General features: G+C 36.8%; 1 protein-coding gene across 1 annotated transcript in view; it reads left to right on the top strand.

Moving 5' to 3' along the window:
- The window catches only part of Galntl6 (polypeptide N-acetylgalactosaminyltransferase like 6), a 1,112,723-nt gene that overhangs the window by 456,811 nt on the left and 638,911 nt on the right, over positions 1–17,001 (top strand). The window contains exon 3 of the mRNA XM_038327381.1: positions 1,634–1,772. Coding sequence (XP_038183309.1) covers positions 1,634–1,772 — 139 coding nt within the window. The remainder of the gene's footprint in view (positions 1–1,633; positions 1,773–17,001) is intronic.

Raw genomic sequence — 17,001 nt, forward strand, 5'->3', positions numbered from 1 at the left:
TTTTTAACCGTTCTTGCTTATCACAATTTATAAAATAAAGTGTAAAACTAGTTATACCAGGGCCCATATAGGTCAAAATCTCTCTGCTGTTAATTTGGACAATTTATAGGAGAGTGATTTCCAGATTTTAAAAGTTCCCAATCTTACTTAGATGTGCATCACAAACACACATACTTCAAAACCATCAGCACAGCAGCAGAAAATGCTTAATTAGTGTTTTTATTTCCATTTTATTCACATGCCACTTGGACAGAGCAACTGTTATTTCAATGCATAATTGTATTGAGTCAAATGCATATAAAATATTTCAGAACAATGCTTTACACATGAAATTTCTCACTGACTTTTTAATTTCCATTTAGTTTAGTAAACAGTTAAGTAAGTGACATCTTCCCTGAAAATAAAATAGGGGCAGAAGCATAATATCAGGATTTTGATTTTTATTGGAGTGGCTTGGTGAAGGGAAGTATCTGTGTCTTTTGTTGTTTGATTCAAAGTCTCTAGCACAGACTACACTCAGACTTCCCAAATAACAGAGTATAACTTTCAACCTGTTATCTGCCTCCACCTCCCTAGTTCCCAGACTACTTGTGAGTCCTTCCATGCCCAGTAGTGCAGTGTCAGACATCTGTCCCAGAGCCATATGGATGCTAAGCAAGCACTATCCCACCCTGAGCACTATAAAAATTTTGAATAAAGATATTGGCTAATAAAAGTATAAAATCCAATGGGAAACTCCAGTTTCAGAATGGCTATTTGAACTCTTGATAGTCATTGAGATGTATAGACATTGGGGCTGGTTAATTATGTTGTGTGATTTTTATTTGGAAATGTATTATGATGAAGCTTTAATAAATAGGAGAATATGTAACCATGGAATACCATAAGAAAGAACTGATAAACTCAATGTATCAAAACACACTCCATGGGTTAGTTTGCTAAATAGTTCATAATGCAAGATTGATATCAGTTTAGTCTTCAACACATATGCTCCATGAGAAATGTCAATTTCAAATACTAAACATTAGCATTACTGGGTTTTTAGTAATTCTGAGTAGCATAAAAATCATCAAAGGTACCCAAGCGAATGTGCAAAGAGAGCAAGAGACTAGCAATATTTCTGCTGCTGTGCTGATGGTTTTGAAATATGTGTGTTTGTGATGCACATCTAAGTATGGTGTTTGCTTGCAAGTAAGTTCAAGCATGCACACAGAGGCCTAGGCATGTGCTGTGTAGAGGTTTGGGGGTAAGAACACGTGCTAGAACATGTGCATCAGTGTGTAAGGCAGAGCAGCAACTGGTGATGGCAACCTTCAGCATCCACATGTACATACCTGCATATGTGCACCTGCTGGTGCTCTTTCAAACATATAAAAATCAAAATCTGAGACCTACATATGAAAGAAAACCAAGTATTGGTCTCTCTGGATGTTAATTTGTTTGCTTAATATAATAGCTTTCAGTTAAACATTTTTCTGAATATGTCATGTTTTCAATTTTTCTTCAAGGTTAAAAAATATGCCAGTGTGTATAAATTGCACATTTTCATCTATATATCAATTATTTATGAATATCTGTTCTAGAATATGAAATGGGTTTTTATCAGATGAAAACCTCTTTTCTTCCTTTGTAGGGAAAGGTGAACATGGAAAACCATACCCCCTTACAGAAGAATACCAGGATGACTCAGCTTACAGGGAAAACGGATTCAATATTTTTGTCAGCAACAAAATTGCTTTAGAGAGGTCTCTGCCAGATATCCGTCATGCTAAGTAAGTGTGAACACGTCAACTGTGTTTGTTACTTTGGTTATTTTGTGTTATTATTGTTTTTAACTTTTATCGATTCTTTGTGCATTTCACATCATGCATTCTGTTCCTCCTCATGTCCATCCCCTGGCATCCACCCCCTGACCTGGCAACCTCCCCTCAACAAAGCAAAATCAAATTTAAAAGAAAAACTCAAAACCAAATAAACCAAAGAAAGAAAGAAAAAGAAAAAGAATCTTTTCAGGGAAGCTGTAGTGTTTTCCATTGAGACACATAATTTACCCTTCAGTCCATTTGTGTGTGCTTCTAAGTGTTCATTGCCATGAGCTATTGCTCTGGTTCCAGGCCTCTGGCTTCTGCTACACTACTGATAATGGTCTTTCACTGGGGCTCCTCTTGAATATCCATCCTCTTGCTGTGTCATGGAGATCCTGTTTGGGTCTTTAGGTTTGTTGCCTTCACATGCTCCAATATCATAGATTCAGTGGATGTTAGGTTGGGCCAACTGGTTTTAAACCTGCATGGTAGATGGATTGGTCAGCTGATGACTTTTCTCCTCATCTCTATATAGGTGAGCTATCTAGCACTGTCTTGGCTAGCTCACCTACTGTAGCCTGCAACAAGGATCAGGGCCAGTTCTGCCCTTGGGGCCTCAGATCCCCTCCCCCTCTCCCAACACCACACATTCACTTCACCAGGGCCAGTTCTACTGTTTTGCCCTGTGTAGCACCCTCTCTCTGTATTGCTGTATTGGCTATGGGGGAACAGCGGGATTGGCTCCCCTGCTCTCAAGGCCTCTGGCTGGCTCACCTGCTTCCTCCACAACAGGATCAGCTCTGGTGTGCTGCCCAGATGGGAAGCAGAGGCAGCTATCTTGTGTGCTGCAGCAGGTAAGGGTCAGGGGGAGCTCTCCTGCCTATGTGACTCCAGGGCCAGCTCTCTCACTTGGTGTTATTATTTTTAATGCATATTATTATGGTATATGTAACTGAAGTGTTGCACTAGCCATTTGAATTAAGAATTATGTGTAATTTTGTAATGTTAAGCGTGTTTATTTAAAATTAAATAATTTTGAAACTGGAAAAGAATGCCAACATTATTCCTTGCTACAATTTTTATAAAGAAAGAAAAAAAAAGGAAGGGGCAGAAGGTTTTATTTTGACATTTTGGCTGAGTTCTGAGGTGATGAAGCAGCACCGTCTGAGGTGAACAGCAGAAAGGGAACCACAGCAGGACCAGCCTGCAGCTGTGAGTCATCATGGTGCTCTCAGTAATGGGCTCACACACATCTGGACAGCAGGAACTTACCATTAGTGAACTTCCAAGCAGAGATAGGGCAGGAAATTGAACCAGGATATAAAACACAAGGCCCACCTCCAGTGACCCATTTCCTTTACCAAATCAGTCCTTCCTAAAGATGTACATCCTTCCCAAACCTTGCTGCCTCTGCAGACCAGATCTTCGAATGCATGAGCTTGTGGCCAACATTTTGAATCTAATACATAACAGGGACTCTGAAAATTACTGCAATTTCATTGCCTGTATTATCTTCATTTAAAACAAAATGTTTTTAGAAGATGTCTATATTTTTTATCTTTGATATTATGGATTGATGATAAATATTTTTTCTCTGGTTGACATGTTATTAGAACTGTATTTGGACGTGAACCTTTAATGGACTGCTTTCTTAAGCTAGCATTTCTTTGGGTCCTTGACCTAATATTCCTATAACCAGTAATTAGAGTGAGCAATTACATGGTAGTAGTTCCTTTTTCAATTCCCTGTCACTTTATGAGCTGCTTGTGGTTTGGCAATGGACAGAGAGTTATACTGTATATGTTAATCCACGAACGATGCTGCCTGTAATCTTCTGGAAACCACCTCTCTATAATGACCTCAAGACTACCTTTAAATTGCTAATTATGAGGGGGGAGTGGAATCTTTTGTGGTTTTCTGAAAGCCTATACAAAGCCAAAAATCTGATGCCATGCTCTGTGAACAGGATTTTCCACTGTACTGGAGCGTCCCATCTCAGTCTCCTTTAAGAAACATTAGTATGAGAGAGAACAGGGGAGCGAGGGAGAGAGGGTGGAGGATGGGAGAGAATCAAATGTGCAGAAACCAAGAAATATAATGATTAGAGCTATAAATTAAATACGAATTGTAAATATGTAAAAGTGCGTTATTTAAGGATAATTGACAATTAAGAGGGAAAACATTTTATAGTTTAGGGGCTATTATTTTATTTCCATCACGACTTCATCCATTTATTTGAAAAATACAATAATTACTGGGTTTCTTTTCAGAATCTTTTAAATTACATTTTCTAATATCCTTAAGTAGAGGATTAATGTGAAGAGCAAATAAATTTTTCTTAAACTGAAAACTCTATATATTGTTCTCAGCCTTTTATTCAGACTAATTATTCTCAGATTATTTACAATTATCTGTAGCAGTTCCCACTGCCCAAAACATTTCTTGTTTTGAGAAATTCCAATGTCTAATTGTGTTCCATTAAAGACGATTAAGCTGCATTGTTGACATAATAAATATTCTCAGACAATAATTTCCTTTTATTTCCCTTCTCCCCCAACATTTCCAACCTATTAAGGTGCATTCGAGTGGAAAGCGCTACAGTTAGCAACACAGAAGCTGCGGGGGAAAGATGATAGACTGCTCTTTTAAGAGTTTATTTTTAGTGTAATCACAACATTTAAAAAAAAACATATCCTTACACAATCCCAAGAAATAAAAACAAAACTAATTTGAAATTTGTGTTATATCCACAGACCTTGGAATATTAAGAAAATATTATTCCAAATGTTAAGAAAGCAAATAGTGGCTACTCTTACCACACTCTTACTTTGTTACTGAGGCTGGATTCCAAAAAAAGGTCAAATGCTGTGGAGTAAAATAATATCAAACAAAAAGATAAAGAAACTCTAGGAGGAGAGGTAGTGGGAGGAGAGGAGGGAGTGGGAGAAGGGGAGGCAGTGGGAATTTGCACTGGTATTTTTTAAAGTAATAAAATAAAATATTTAAAGAAAGAAAACTAGTGAGACTGTATATCAGGAAGGCTTTTAGAAATGACCATGGTGACAGCTTAACTGGATGTCAGTTCGTATCCAATTCTCCAAAGGGCACCAAGAGAAGCCTGATGCTCCTCTGACTTTGTTAGCATCTCATCTGCAGAAAAATGCAAGCTTAAGTCTTATAGGACCCACATTGCTTAATGTTTGATGTGTTCTGGTTCCCTGTGCATCTCAAATGGATATATATAGTTACACTGTGATTCTCTGTATAAATGGTCCTAGAAATCACAGAACTAGAAATCACAGAATCTTCGTGCAGGATAACTGTCTGTATTCTGTCAATCATGTTTTAAATAAATGCTGATAGGCCAGGCAGGAATTATAGGTTAGAAAACCAGACAGGAAGTAGAGGTGGAGCAAAGAGAACAGGAGTATTCTGGGAAGCAGGAAGCTCCCTCCGCCATTCCTGCCTAAATAACAGAAGAAGCAAGATATGACCTGCTCCGCTGAGAAAGGTACCAAGACGTGTGGCTAACATAGACTAGAATAATGGGCTAACATAAGTTATAAGAGCTACTATGAAGCCTGAGTTAGTGAGTCAATCAGTTTTATAACTTATGGAGATCTCTGTGTGATTTTTTGGGGGTCTTGCCGGCTGTGGGGTACCGGGTGGGACAGAAACCTCAATAAGCAGGCCCTCATGTTACAGAATCCAATCAACACCTAGTTAGGAATTATTAGTTTAACTATTATACAACTAACTGACTTAGTTTGCTTATGTTGATTCCCTTTGTAGAACAGGATGCAAGATGTGGATGACTTTAAAACATGACAGTTCAAAGAAACTTTGTGTAGTCTCAGAGTGCCATTAGGAAAGGTCGTGTTTTTGTGGGCTTTAAAACAGACTGTGAACATATTATCTTACAGCTCTTCTTAACTGACTCCTCATTGACGTTCCTAAACTCCCAGTGTGTGTGCTTCTGGCATACATTGGTGGTCTATGTACCTGTTCACATGCTCACCTTTAGGTAACATGCGTTATACATTGTTTGCTATGTTTTATACACATCTTTGTTTACACTAACTCATTATGAGTTACTTTAGAAATCTCAGTCTACAAGGTTATATTTTTATATTTATTATTTCTTCTTTTTTACTATTATTAAAGCTAACACCCATATTTAATTGTATATGTCCTAGACAATAACAGATATGTCATAGGCAAAAACAAAACCATGGTCTTAGAACCATGGATGAAATAAAATCAAATGGGAGTGGACAATAATTTGAGAAGTCTTACTTACATCCCTTTAATTAAATTATTTCAAGATTTTTTTATTTAGGTTTTTAAATTCATTTTCTTCATTTTTATCATCTCTGTGTTATATTATCTGTGCTCTGTTATTGTCTAACTATTCCCTACTTTTCCAGACTATTATTCTGTATGTGTTTAAGATAAAATTTATATAATCTGTACATATTAACCACTCAACTTTGTCATGTCTGTATGCTCAATGTATAGAATATTCCTTTACATCTTCTGTGTATAATTTATTTCATTTCATACAATGCTGAATAGATATAATATATATAAGGGCATTTGTGTGACAATTGTCCAGTCAGTAATTATATTAATGACTTGGCTTCAAAATAACACAATTCATTTTTTCCTCACAAAATATTGTGTTATACTTTCATATTTAGACACCTACCTAGGATGTCACATATATGTTTGTATTATGTAGAACATATTATTTAATTTTCACTTAAAATTGCAAAAAGACATACAGTGCTCCTTCTCCTGGGCTCCATACAAGGGCACACACACTCTGTACCAATGGCCAGAGTGAGCCTAGAGACCCCAGGGAAGACACTGCTTACTATCCACTTGAAAACTGTCCATCAGCCACAGACTGCACCTCCACCTCTGGGCCCTGGATCCTGTCTTACTACCTTGGAAGAAGGCTATGGTTCTACTAGAGGCCAGGAAGGATCTAGGAACCCTACCTATGACACTGTCTACCATCAGCTAACACTCTTTGAACCCAGACTACAACTCTCCTCTGAGTTCCATAATAGGGCCACTCAGCCTTACTAAGGACCAGGTTGGTCCTAGGAATTCCAAGGAAGACATTGCACACCACTCACAAAATCCTTTAAAACCTGTCCAATAACCCCAGATTACACACACACACACACACACACACACACACACACACACACATGCTTGACCACCCCCTTCCCCCATACACCAACCCATTGTTCCCTATCATGGTCTACAACTTTGGGAGAAGATTTCAGATTTACTGAACACAGGCTTTTTTATTGATATCCATCAGAGCCCTGTGTCTTTTCCTAAACAGAAATGTAGGAGATGTGGATTGGGGGCAGGTAGGAACAGATGGGGTGTGAGAGGAGGGTCTAGGAGGGGAAAAGGAAGGAGAAACTTCAGCAAGGATGTAAAATTAATTAATTAATTTCTTTCTTTATTAAAAATACTAAAGAAGAATGCTATTTGAATTCAAAATATAAAATGAAGAATGTTATAAACTATGGATTCAGAAAGAAACATTTTGCTAAATTTCTTTTTTTTTATTCTTTTATTAAATTATATAATTTTACAAATTTTCACCTCCTCCCCTCCTCTCATTTCCCTTCCCCCTCCCCCTCCTCCTCCCTCTCCAGTCCAAGGACCAGTCAGGGTTCCCTGCCTGTGGAAATTCCAAGTTCCTCCCCCATCCATCCAGGTCTAGGAAGGTGAGCATCCAAACAGACTAGGTTCCCACAAAGCCAGTACATACAGTAGAATCAAAACCCAGTGCCATTGTCCTTGGCTTCTCAGTCAGCCCTCCTTGTCAGCCACATTCAGAAAGTCCGGTTTGATCACATGCTCCATTAGTCCCAGTCCAGTTGGCCTTGGTGAGCTCCCATTAGATCAGTCCCATTGTGTCGGTGAATGGACACACTCCTTGCCCTATTCTGCACTGCAATAGACCCAATGCAGATTCTTTATTAACCAATGGTATTCAACAGCATACAGAGGGGAAATCCCACATTAATAAAAAGCCTCAAGAGTTATATACAATAGCATTAGATTCATATGAATGCATATGAATTTGCATATATGTGTTTGTTAAATGAGATTTGTTACTTGTAAGGTGACTGAGTAGCTGGAGTATGTGAAAATTAAAATTGTCTTACTCTGCTTTGTGGCTTTTCTACTTTTATCATTTCTATTTTCTACACCTGATTTCTCTAGATTGGAATAGTTTGACTGTGACAATAAATGGAATAGTGAGTGTTGAGAGAAGGCTCTTTGATAGCTCATCTCCTGAGAAAATACAACAGCATTTTATAACTCTTAGATTATATGATTGCTTTCATAGTATTTTGGTTATATCTAGGTAATATATCATGTTCCTGTTCCCTGGACAATTTCAGAAGAAACTGAGAAATTGTCTCAATATGACTTCTTTATTAAAATGTTGCCTTTAATATTGAGATTTTATTGATGAGAACAGTCCTCGTATGGGTCAAATGTCATGTCTACTGTTGAGCTCCAGAATGAAGACCAATCAGCCTTCAGGCACCACCTTTGCCAACATGAGGCAACTCTAGATCTGAAGAGATGGAGTGCTGAGTTCAGAGTGAACCACAACTAGTCTCTGCCTGTAAGAAAGGTTCAAAGCTGAAACCGAAGGGGGAGAGCTAGGCATGGTGTGCTCCAAAGCCCTAACTCATCAATCACAACCATTTTTATTTTCTTGCAATAGTAGTTGAGAAGGTTCAGAGAGAGCGAGAGTATTCACCACACGGTGCCTTGTCTAAATTACAAGATCCATCAGGAAAGGATTCTCCTTCCCAATAAACAGCTCTGGATACTTCATCTACATATAACAAACAGAACTTGTGAGCATATTCAGAACTTTAGTTGAACTTTTGACCTTTCAGCATTCCATATTCTAAATAGTCCTACCTATCAAAAAAAAAAAAATGCTGCTTCTAACAGACCAGATTGCCACAGTTAATATAATGAAGTTGAAAAGCTCGGGTTTTCTTTGGAATTGTCTACTCCACTAAGGATGTGATCTTCTTTCAGATTCCTCACTAGAAATTAAGACTTTTAACTGAGACCATGTTTGCAAATCAACTGAAGGAAAATCACTCAGCATTTCTTTGTTTATTTCTTACTTCTAATGATGATTTACCTTGCATATTTTCATTAGCATAAAAATGTACATTGTGAAGGAATAAATTAATTCTAATGCTATGTTTGAACTGCCATTACATAATTAAATTAGTCAGTTAATTTTTCAAAATTAATAAATATATATTCTACTTTTAATTAAGATTCACTCAATATGCCTAAAATATTTATCTAATTATATATTAAATATAAAATATGATTTAATAGGTTTGATTCTTTAATGTGAATGCTAATTCACAGAAATGTTTGGATGTAAGTAGGCAAAAGTTTTCAAGAGTATTGCTTCTTATTCTCAATAATAATAGCTTTCAGTACATTTTGACTAGCAATAGTGAGTCTCCCTTCATGTTTTTATGCAAAGTTGATGAAATAACTTTATTCAGTAAGTTCACAAGTGAATTCAGCCACAAACAAATTAAAATGCCTGTTTCTGTACTCTAGCCAAGTGTGATACCATCAGCGCAGGAGGTGGAAAATGTGGTCTTTGAATCAAATGCTGTTTAAGTTAAGATCATTTCAAAGCACTGAGAGAAAAATCAATAAAGGTAACAAGCAACATACTGGAAGAATGCATGGCCAGTAATTAACAAATAAAATCAAACTTTTAAAACATATTCGAGTATCTTTCAGATTTGACAAAGCTGTAAATATATTCCCAAGTATAACAGGATAAGCATCAGGACATATTTGTGTTTCTAGAAGTCAAGATCTAGATTTATAATGAAGTTACCCGGATAACAATGTAACACATACTTCTCATCTTATGACTAAAGTTTAGAAACAGAAATGATGTTTTATCACTGTAAGTGAAACTTGTCTATGGTATCGCTATGGAGATGAAAACCTTGCTAGGAGAAATAACGGTTGGCGAGCTGTCAGGCGTTCAGCCTTCAGCATGAATGACAGAGCACGGAACAGGCTCTTTGAAAAGTGAAATGAGGGATTGAAGAAGGGTCCTTTGTCTCGGGGTATTGGTGGGAGAGCTGTGTACATAAAAATAATTAAATCTTTTAGGAATGAGCTAACCGATTTAAAATTGTACCTATTGAATTTCAAGATTGTGTGTGTGTATGTGTGTGTTTGTGTGTGTGTGAACTTATAATAAGAATCAAATAAAAAAAAGCAAAAATGTGTATAAGACTGAGAAATAGAGTCATATCTTGAATTCTGTAAAGAAAAGAGCATAGGTGTCAGGCATGGCTGCCCCTGTCTATGATCCTAACATTTGAGAGGCCAGGGACAGAGCTGGAGGGGTTGAGCTCCCTGGGCTGATAGAGAATTCTAAGGGAGGCCTTTAACACGGAGAGAAGAAGTTGGATTTTTTTTGCAAATGTTATTGTAGCAAGCACAACTCTAAATTCACTATTTAATTTTACCCCCTTCAGAAGCTTCCAGAAATGAAAGGCAATGCTTAAAACCATAACTTAACACATAGCAAATGTGGGTCTGAGAAAAATTTTGCTGTTCTCAGGAAAGTGATAGACTTATTTTTCAACCAGTGAGCCATGTAATTTTGGGCAATTATTGTGCATTTTGTCACTTGATTTTGGAATGTGGTGGGAAAAGTATTATTGATGTCTGTGTTGATAGCCAAGGGAAAATATGTATACCTAATACTAATGCAACTTTAAAAACATATTATTCTTTAACCTAATTATTAACCAAAATTGATTTAATCATCAATGAATAACAGCAGTAATTAATTTAAGAATGAAACAAATACCTCATTAACATACTACAGTAACATTTTAAATGCATATTTTTACATTTCTAACTTCTCAAATAGTAACACATATTTGTGCCTTGTTTCGTTTAAAATATTCTCAAAGAAATCATTGAATAAATATATTAAAACACATAATATTGATTAAACCTCATTTTGTATTTTCAATAATATGTATAATCTTTGTTGCCTTTATGACAAAGTGCTTATCAATCATATGAGTGACAAGCACTAATATGTGTTTGCAAAGATAATTCACCCAGGGATTAACTTCTGTAATGGAAGAGTATCAGCCTACTCCCCAATGCAGCTGGGGAGAGCACTTTCAAAACAAACATATTTAAAGCTCCTGAAAATTATCCCCCAAAGCCAACGAGTTAACAACTATTCCAGAAATCTGCTGCAATATGTAGGAAAAGAAAAAGAGAAGGTATGTACACCAGAAGTGTGTCATCCTTCTTTGTTGCCATCACTGCAGGTCAGATTCCTATATGCTGCCAGAGAGCAGCTCAACGGGCTACCTCTGGGCCATGCTCCCAGTCAGAACGGCTTCCTGGGAGAGATGGTGTTACAGCTTTTCTAACCCAGTTTCCTGCTTCCTGTTGCTTTAAGGTGAAACTTTGCATGTACACAATAGAGAGGCAGCAGGGTCTCTTGCTCTTGGGCACCACTCTTGCAGCAGAAGCTCTCCTGGCATGTGGCATGCTGGAATCCTTCATTGCCAATCACAGTTTCCATAACTGTGATGTGCTCTCCCGTGAGTGAAGCAGCTGCTGGTCCCTCTTCCGGAGACCTCAGCACCTGGAATGCAGTGTCACCCTTGGGATCTTGGCATGCTCTCCTACGTCCTGTGAAGATCCCTGCTTTTGAGGGAGTTCCATGCCATCATATAATTACTGTTTCTGCTCTTACCAAAGAAAGCAAATGCTTTGCTAGATAACACAAAATTTTAACAGCTCAGTTCACTGACAAAGGCTACAGACTGTAGCAGAAATCACCTGGAAGGCAGCTAGTGTATTTCACAAAGATATAGCTATCTCTGTAGACAGATATTTGTCAGGAAAGAAGTGAAGAACCAGAAAGTTGGGATGAATTCTGAAATAAGAACAGATGCCAATCTTGGTTATATCAACCCAGGGCAGGCTCAGGAGTATTAGGTAGATGATCAACGTTGCTGTTAGTTTGTTTTTATACCAAGAGAAAGAACATGATGTTGGATAAGAACAGAGTTGGATAATGGAAAAGAATACAGTAAAAATAAACTGTCTGAATTTCTCAAAGAATAAAAATCCAGAACCTTGGAAGATACATCTTCAAAAAAGACACAATTTTTATAGCTTTGCCTGTAGAATGATTTATATTCCAAGATGTTGATTTAACAAAAATAATAAAGCTGCCAATGACGGTTATGAAAACTCAGAGCCTTTAGGGTTTGGAAGGGGGAAAAGTTTACCACTGTCATTGCTTTCTTCTAAGTTTGGGAATACCAAAGCTGCCCCTCTGAAGGGTCAACACTAGGGCTTTAATACTGTACTGGAAAGAAAGAGACTTGACTAAAATAATTGGATCAATTATTACAAATTAAACAAAAAATTTTAATAACAAACAAGGGAGTGGTAGAAACATCGGCACTCCCAATTGCTAGAATATAATATCTATTGTCTAAATTTGCAACAATCTATGAAGCTTGCAGAAAATAAAAACAATAATGTGGTATCCATGAACAAGTAGAACATTTCTAGTCTTTATAGGGATTATTTGTGAGCACAAGGACCTTGTGTCTCCTATAAAACACCAAGAAGAGTACTTGCAACAGTAAAAGAAAACTGTCTCACTACTTAGAAGGGAATCATAATAAAAGGTGCAGTGAAGTCATCCCCTTAAAGACATGCCCAGCAAATACATCCAACAAACAACTCCTATACCTAAAGCTCAAGAAACTTTGCAGAAGAGAAGTTGGAAATAAGAGCCAGAGTGTCAGGGATTTGCTCTGACACTGTATCTCCCAGGAATTTCAGAAACAACACCACAAAGATTCATTAGGGTGATGGTCTACAGATGAACTGAACAAAGGAAGACATGCCACAGTGTTTGGAGGAGAGGCCGCGAGACTTCAGCCATACACAAAGAACTGCAAGCAAGAATGTTAAGAACAGGAGAAACTCCAAGAAAGATAAAAACGATTGGTTATCCAATAGCAAATGATCATCCATGAAAACATACATATATGTAGAATTAAAGAGACTGAGCTGGTTGTATTTCAGAACATATGTGTATACATACACTTATTTATACATGCAATGATAATTAATAAAAAAGATAACTGAAAGAGAGCAAAGAAGGTATATGGAAGGGTTTACAGAGTAAAAGGGGAAGAGGAAAATGATGTCATTATTTATTATAATCTCAAAAATAAAATAATAAATGAACAAAAGGAGGCCAACATGGTTTTGCTGTGCCTTACTACTCATGTAAAGCTGGCAATATTTTTTTCACACACTTACTGGATATTTGCAAGTCTTTTGAAAAGCATCTTCTCATTTTTTCCCCTTTTGTTCGTTGACTTGTCCATTTGTTCATCTTTTAGATATCAAGTTTGTTAAGTGTTTAAATGTTCTGAAGATTAACCCTCTCCTGCTAAAATAGCTAGCTAAGCCTTTCCCATTGTCCTTTCACTCTGTAACCATTTATTTTCTTTAGCTATGCTTTTCAACTTGATACAATTCCATCATCATTCAAGGATTTGTCCTGTTTCCTAAATCACAGCAGTCTTAGGAAGTTAACATCTGAGCCAAGGTCTAGTGTCCTCTAGGTCTACCTCTTGAAGTTTTAAAGTGTCAAATCGAGACTTTTAGCTTATTTTGAATTGAATTCATAGGGCAAAGATAGGGATGTGATTTAAAGATTCTATGGGTTGAAGAGGGAGGAGAGAGGCAGGGAGAGGAACAGAGAAAAATGTAGAGCTCAATAAAAATCAATTAAGAAAAGATTCTATGAGTAGATATTCAGTCCTCTCAGCATTTTTTTTATAAGTTTTCTTTTCCAATGTAGAATTTTTTTTGGGGGGGAAACTTGCCAAGAATAAGGTGATTATAACTGTGTGGGTTTATTTATAATAGTGTGTTTATTTGGGGTGTTGTAGCAAAATGCACATGAGAGACAAGAAAGAAATAAAGCATTTTGGCTCATGATCTTACAGGTCTCAGTATCATTGCTTGGTTCCATTTCCGTAGGCCTGAGACCAGCATGTGGAGAATAAAAACCTATGATGTACAGAAAACAGAGAGAAAAAGAAAAAGATGTAGCTTTCTCAGGCCGAGCTCAATGACTTACTTCCTCCGATTATTCCCTAATTCCAAACCCTACCACTTCCTAGTAATGCCATCATAATTGTTATCTATCAGAAGACTAATTTTTTGATTAGGTTGAAGCCCTTATTATTGTTGCGGGAGCTCCTTCCGCTCCTTCAGCCAATAGCCGCTGAGATACCAGCCCATTGGGGCATGGTCTCTCTTTTTAAACATACAGCCACTTCCCTCCACTCCTGCTCTGGCTTCCGGCTCTGCTTCCAGAGACTAGGCTCCCTTCCTGATTGCGCAGAGGGCTGTTGGCTGGGACTGTGATCTGTAAGTTTTTCCCCTTTAAATAAATAACCATTCTATTAATCATAATTCCAAACTGGTGTGGGATTGTTTGTGACTTATGCCTTCATATTATAAAAACGTTTTTCTCACAAGCTTATCAGTTGACAACTACATATCCAGTGTGCCAATAAATACACATATTTTTTTAAAAAAACTTTACAATTTTAACTAAATATTAATGAGAAATGCAAATCAGAACTAAATTGAGATCCTATTTTGACTTAGAAAAGATAACAAACTTTCAAAATACAAGTGAAGGTGAGTATAGCGTAAAAACAAACTCTTGCGATTTATACCTGAAAACTTAAATCAGTTCAGCCAATAAAAATTAGAATAGAGACTCCTTAGAATAATAAAACTCGAACTACCATGTGACTCAATTACAGCTCTTCTTGGTGATTGCCCAAGAGAACTCGCCATAATCAGTACATCCACTCACATACTAGTTTATCATGGCACTACCCAGAAGAGACAAATAAATCAGTGTCCATTATAACATGAATGGATAAAGAAAAAGTAGTGCAGACACAATTGAGTGCCATTTAGCCGCAAAGAATAATGAAATGCTCATATGTCAGAATAAGGACCATTATGTTATTTTAAAACAAGCTAGATTCAGAGATATAGTCTAGATTTAACCGAAGATGTGCCAATTTTACACTTTGAAAAGAAAAACATTGAAATTTACTGAAGAACAGTCTATGTTCACAATTTAGAAGGCATGCATTATTAAGCCAACAGCATTCAGAATCATTTGAGACTAAAATTATTATAAAGCTCAGACTTATGAGAGAGACTATTATCAAATTGTAAATGTATTTTGTGTACATTAGTTATACTTCTCTTATCACATATATAGCTCAAAAATATTTTCTATGATTTTTGTGGGTTATCAATTTAATTTTTTGTTAAAGTACACTAAAGAATATATACTGTTTAACATTTCTTTATTTGACAAGAACAATCCTAAAGAAGAACACAGTGAGAAGATACATAATTCCTTATTTCAAGCTCTTTTATAAGACAATGGTAGTCAAGAAAACACATAGCTAGTAAGGAAATGGACTTACAAACCAATGGAGCAGAACATAAAATCCCAAAATTACTCTATATGTATAAGGCCTATTAATTTTTATAAAGATACCAACAACACAAAATGGAAAAATACAGCCTTTTAACAATGGTAACAAGAAACTAGAAATGAAATAGAAAGAGTAATCTTACCTGTACCTCACATCATGAAGAAAAATAAACAGAAAATGATTGTAAGAATTAAATCTTTAGCCAGGTGGTAGTGGCACACGCCTTTAATCCCAGCACTCAGGAGGCAGAGGCAGGCAGATCTCTGTGAGTTCAAGGCAAGCCTGGTCTACAAGAGCTAGTTCCATGACAGGAACCAAAAGCTAAGGAGAAACCCTGTCTTGAAAATAAAAAGAAAGGATGGAAGGAAGGAAGGAAGGAAAGAAGGAAGGAAGGAAGAAAGGAAGAAAGGAAGGAAGAGAAAAAAGAATTAAATCTTTAATAGATTTTGATCTCAGCAATAGTGCTGCCTCTGGAAGTTCCTAAAATAATCCTGTAAAATAAAGCTTACATCAAGCTCTATTAAAGAGCTACAGCAATGAAAAAAGCTGGGTACTGGCATTAAAAACAATAAAACATGTCGACCAATGGAATCAAATCAAAGACAAGGGTATTAATCCACACACCTAAGAACACCTGATTTTTGAAAGAAGCTAAAATTATACAATGGAAAAAAAGCATCTTTAACAAATGGTGCTAGAAAAACTGGATATCAACATGTAGAGGAATACAAATAGACCCATATCTATCCCCAGGCACAAAACTCAAGTACAGATAGATTAAAGACCTCAATATAAATCTAAACATACTGAACCTGATAGAAGAGAAAGTGGGACGTAGCCTTCAATGCATGAGAACAGGAGACCACTTCTGAAATATAACCCCAGTACCACAGACACTGAGAGCAACAATAAATAAATGGGACCTCCTGAAACTGAGAAGCTTCTATAAAGCAAAGGGTACAGTTTAAAAGACAAAAAGGCAGCCTACTGAATGAAAAAAGAACTTCACCAAGCCCACATCAGACAGAGGACTTATTTCCAAAATATATAAAGAGTTTAAGAAATTAGACATCAAATTTGCAAATAACCCAATTTAAAAATGGAGTACAGATCTAACCTAAGCAGAGAATTCTCAACAGAAGAATCTGAAAAAATACTTATGGAAATGTTCAACATCTTTAGCATCAGGGAAATGTAAATCAAAATGACTCAGAGAAATCATTACATCAGTCAGAATGGCTAAGTTCAAAAACATCAATGATAGTTTATGCTGGTGAGGATGTAGAGTAAGGGGAACTAGCAAAAACCTTACGACGTAATTCACACCCAGAAAGATGAACATGGTATATACTCACTCATAAGTGGATACTAGCTGTAATGCAAAAGATAATCATCCTGTAGTCCAAGAACCTAGAGAAGCTAAGTAACAAAATGAACCCTGAGAGAAACATATATAGAATACCCTGGGAAGCCGGGCAGTGGTGGCGCACGCCTTTAATCCCAGCACTCGGGAGGCAGAGGCAGGCAGATCTCTGTGAGTTCGA

The sequence above is a fragment of the Arvicola amphibius genome, chromosome 4 (assembly GCF_903992535.2).
Source record: "Arvicola amphibius chromosome 4, mArvAmp1.2, whole genome shotgun sequence".
NCBI classification, from domain to species: domain Eukaryota; kingdom Metazoa; phylum Chordata; class Mammalia; order Rodentia; family Cricetidae; genus Arvicola; species Arvicola amphibius.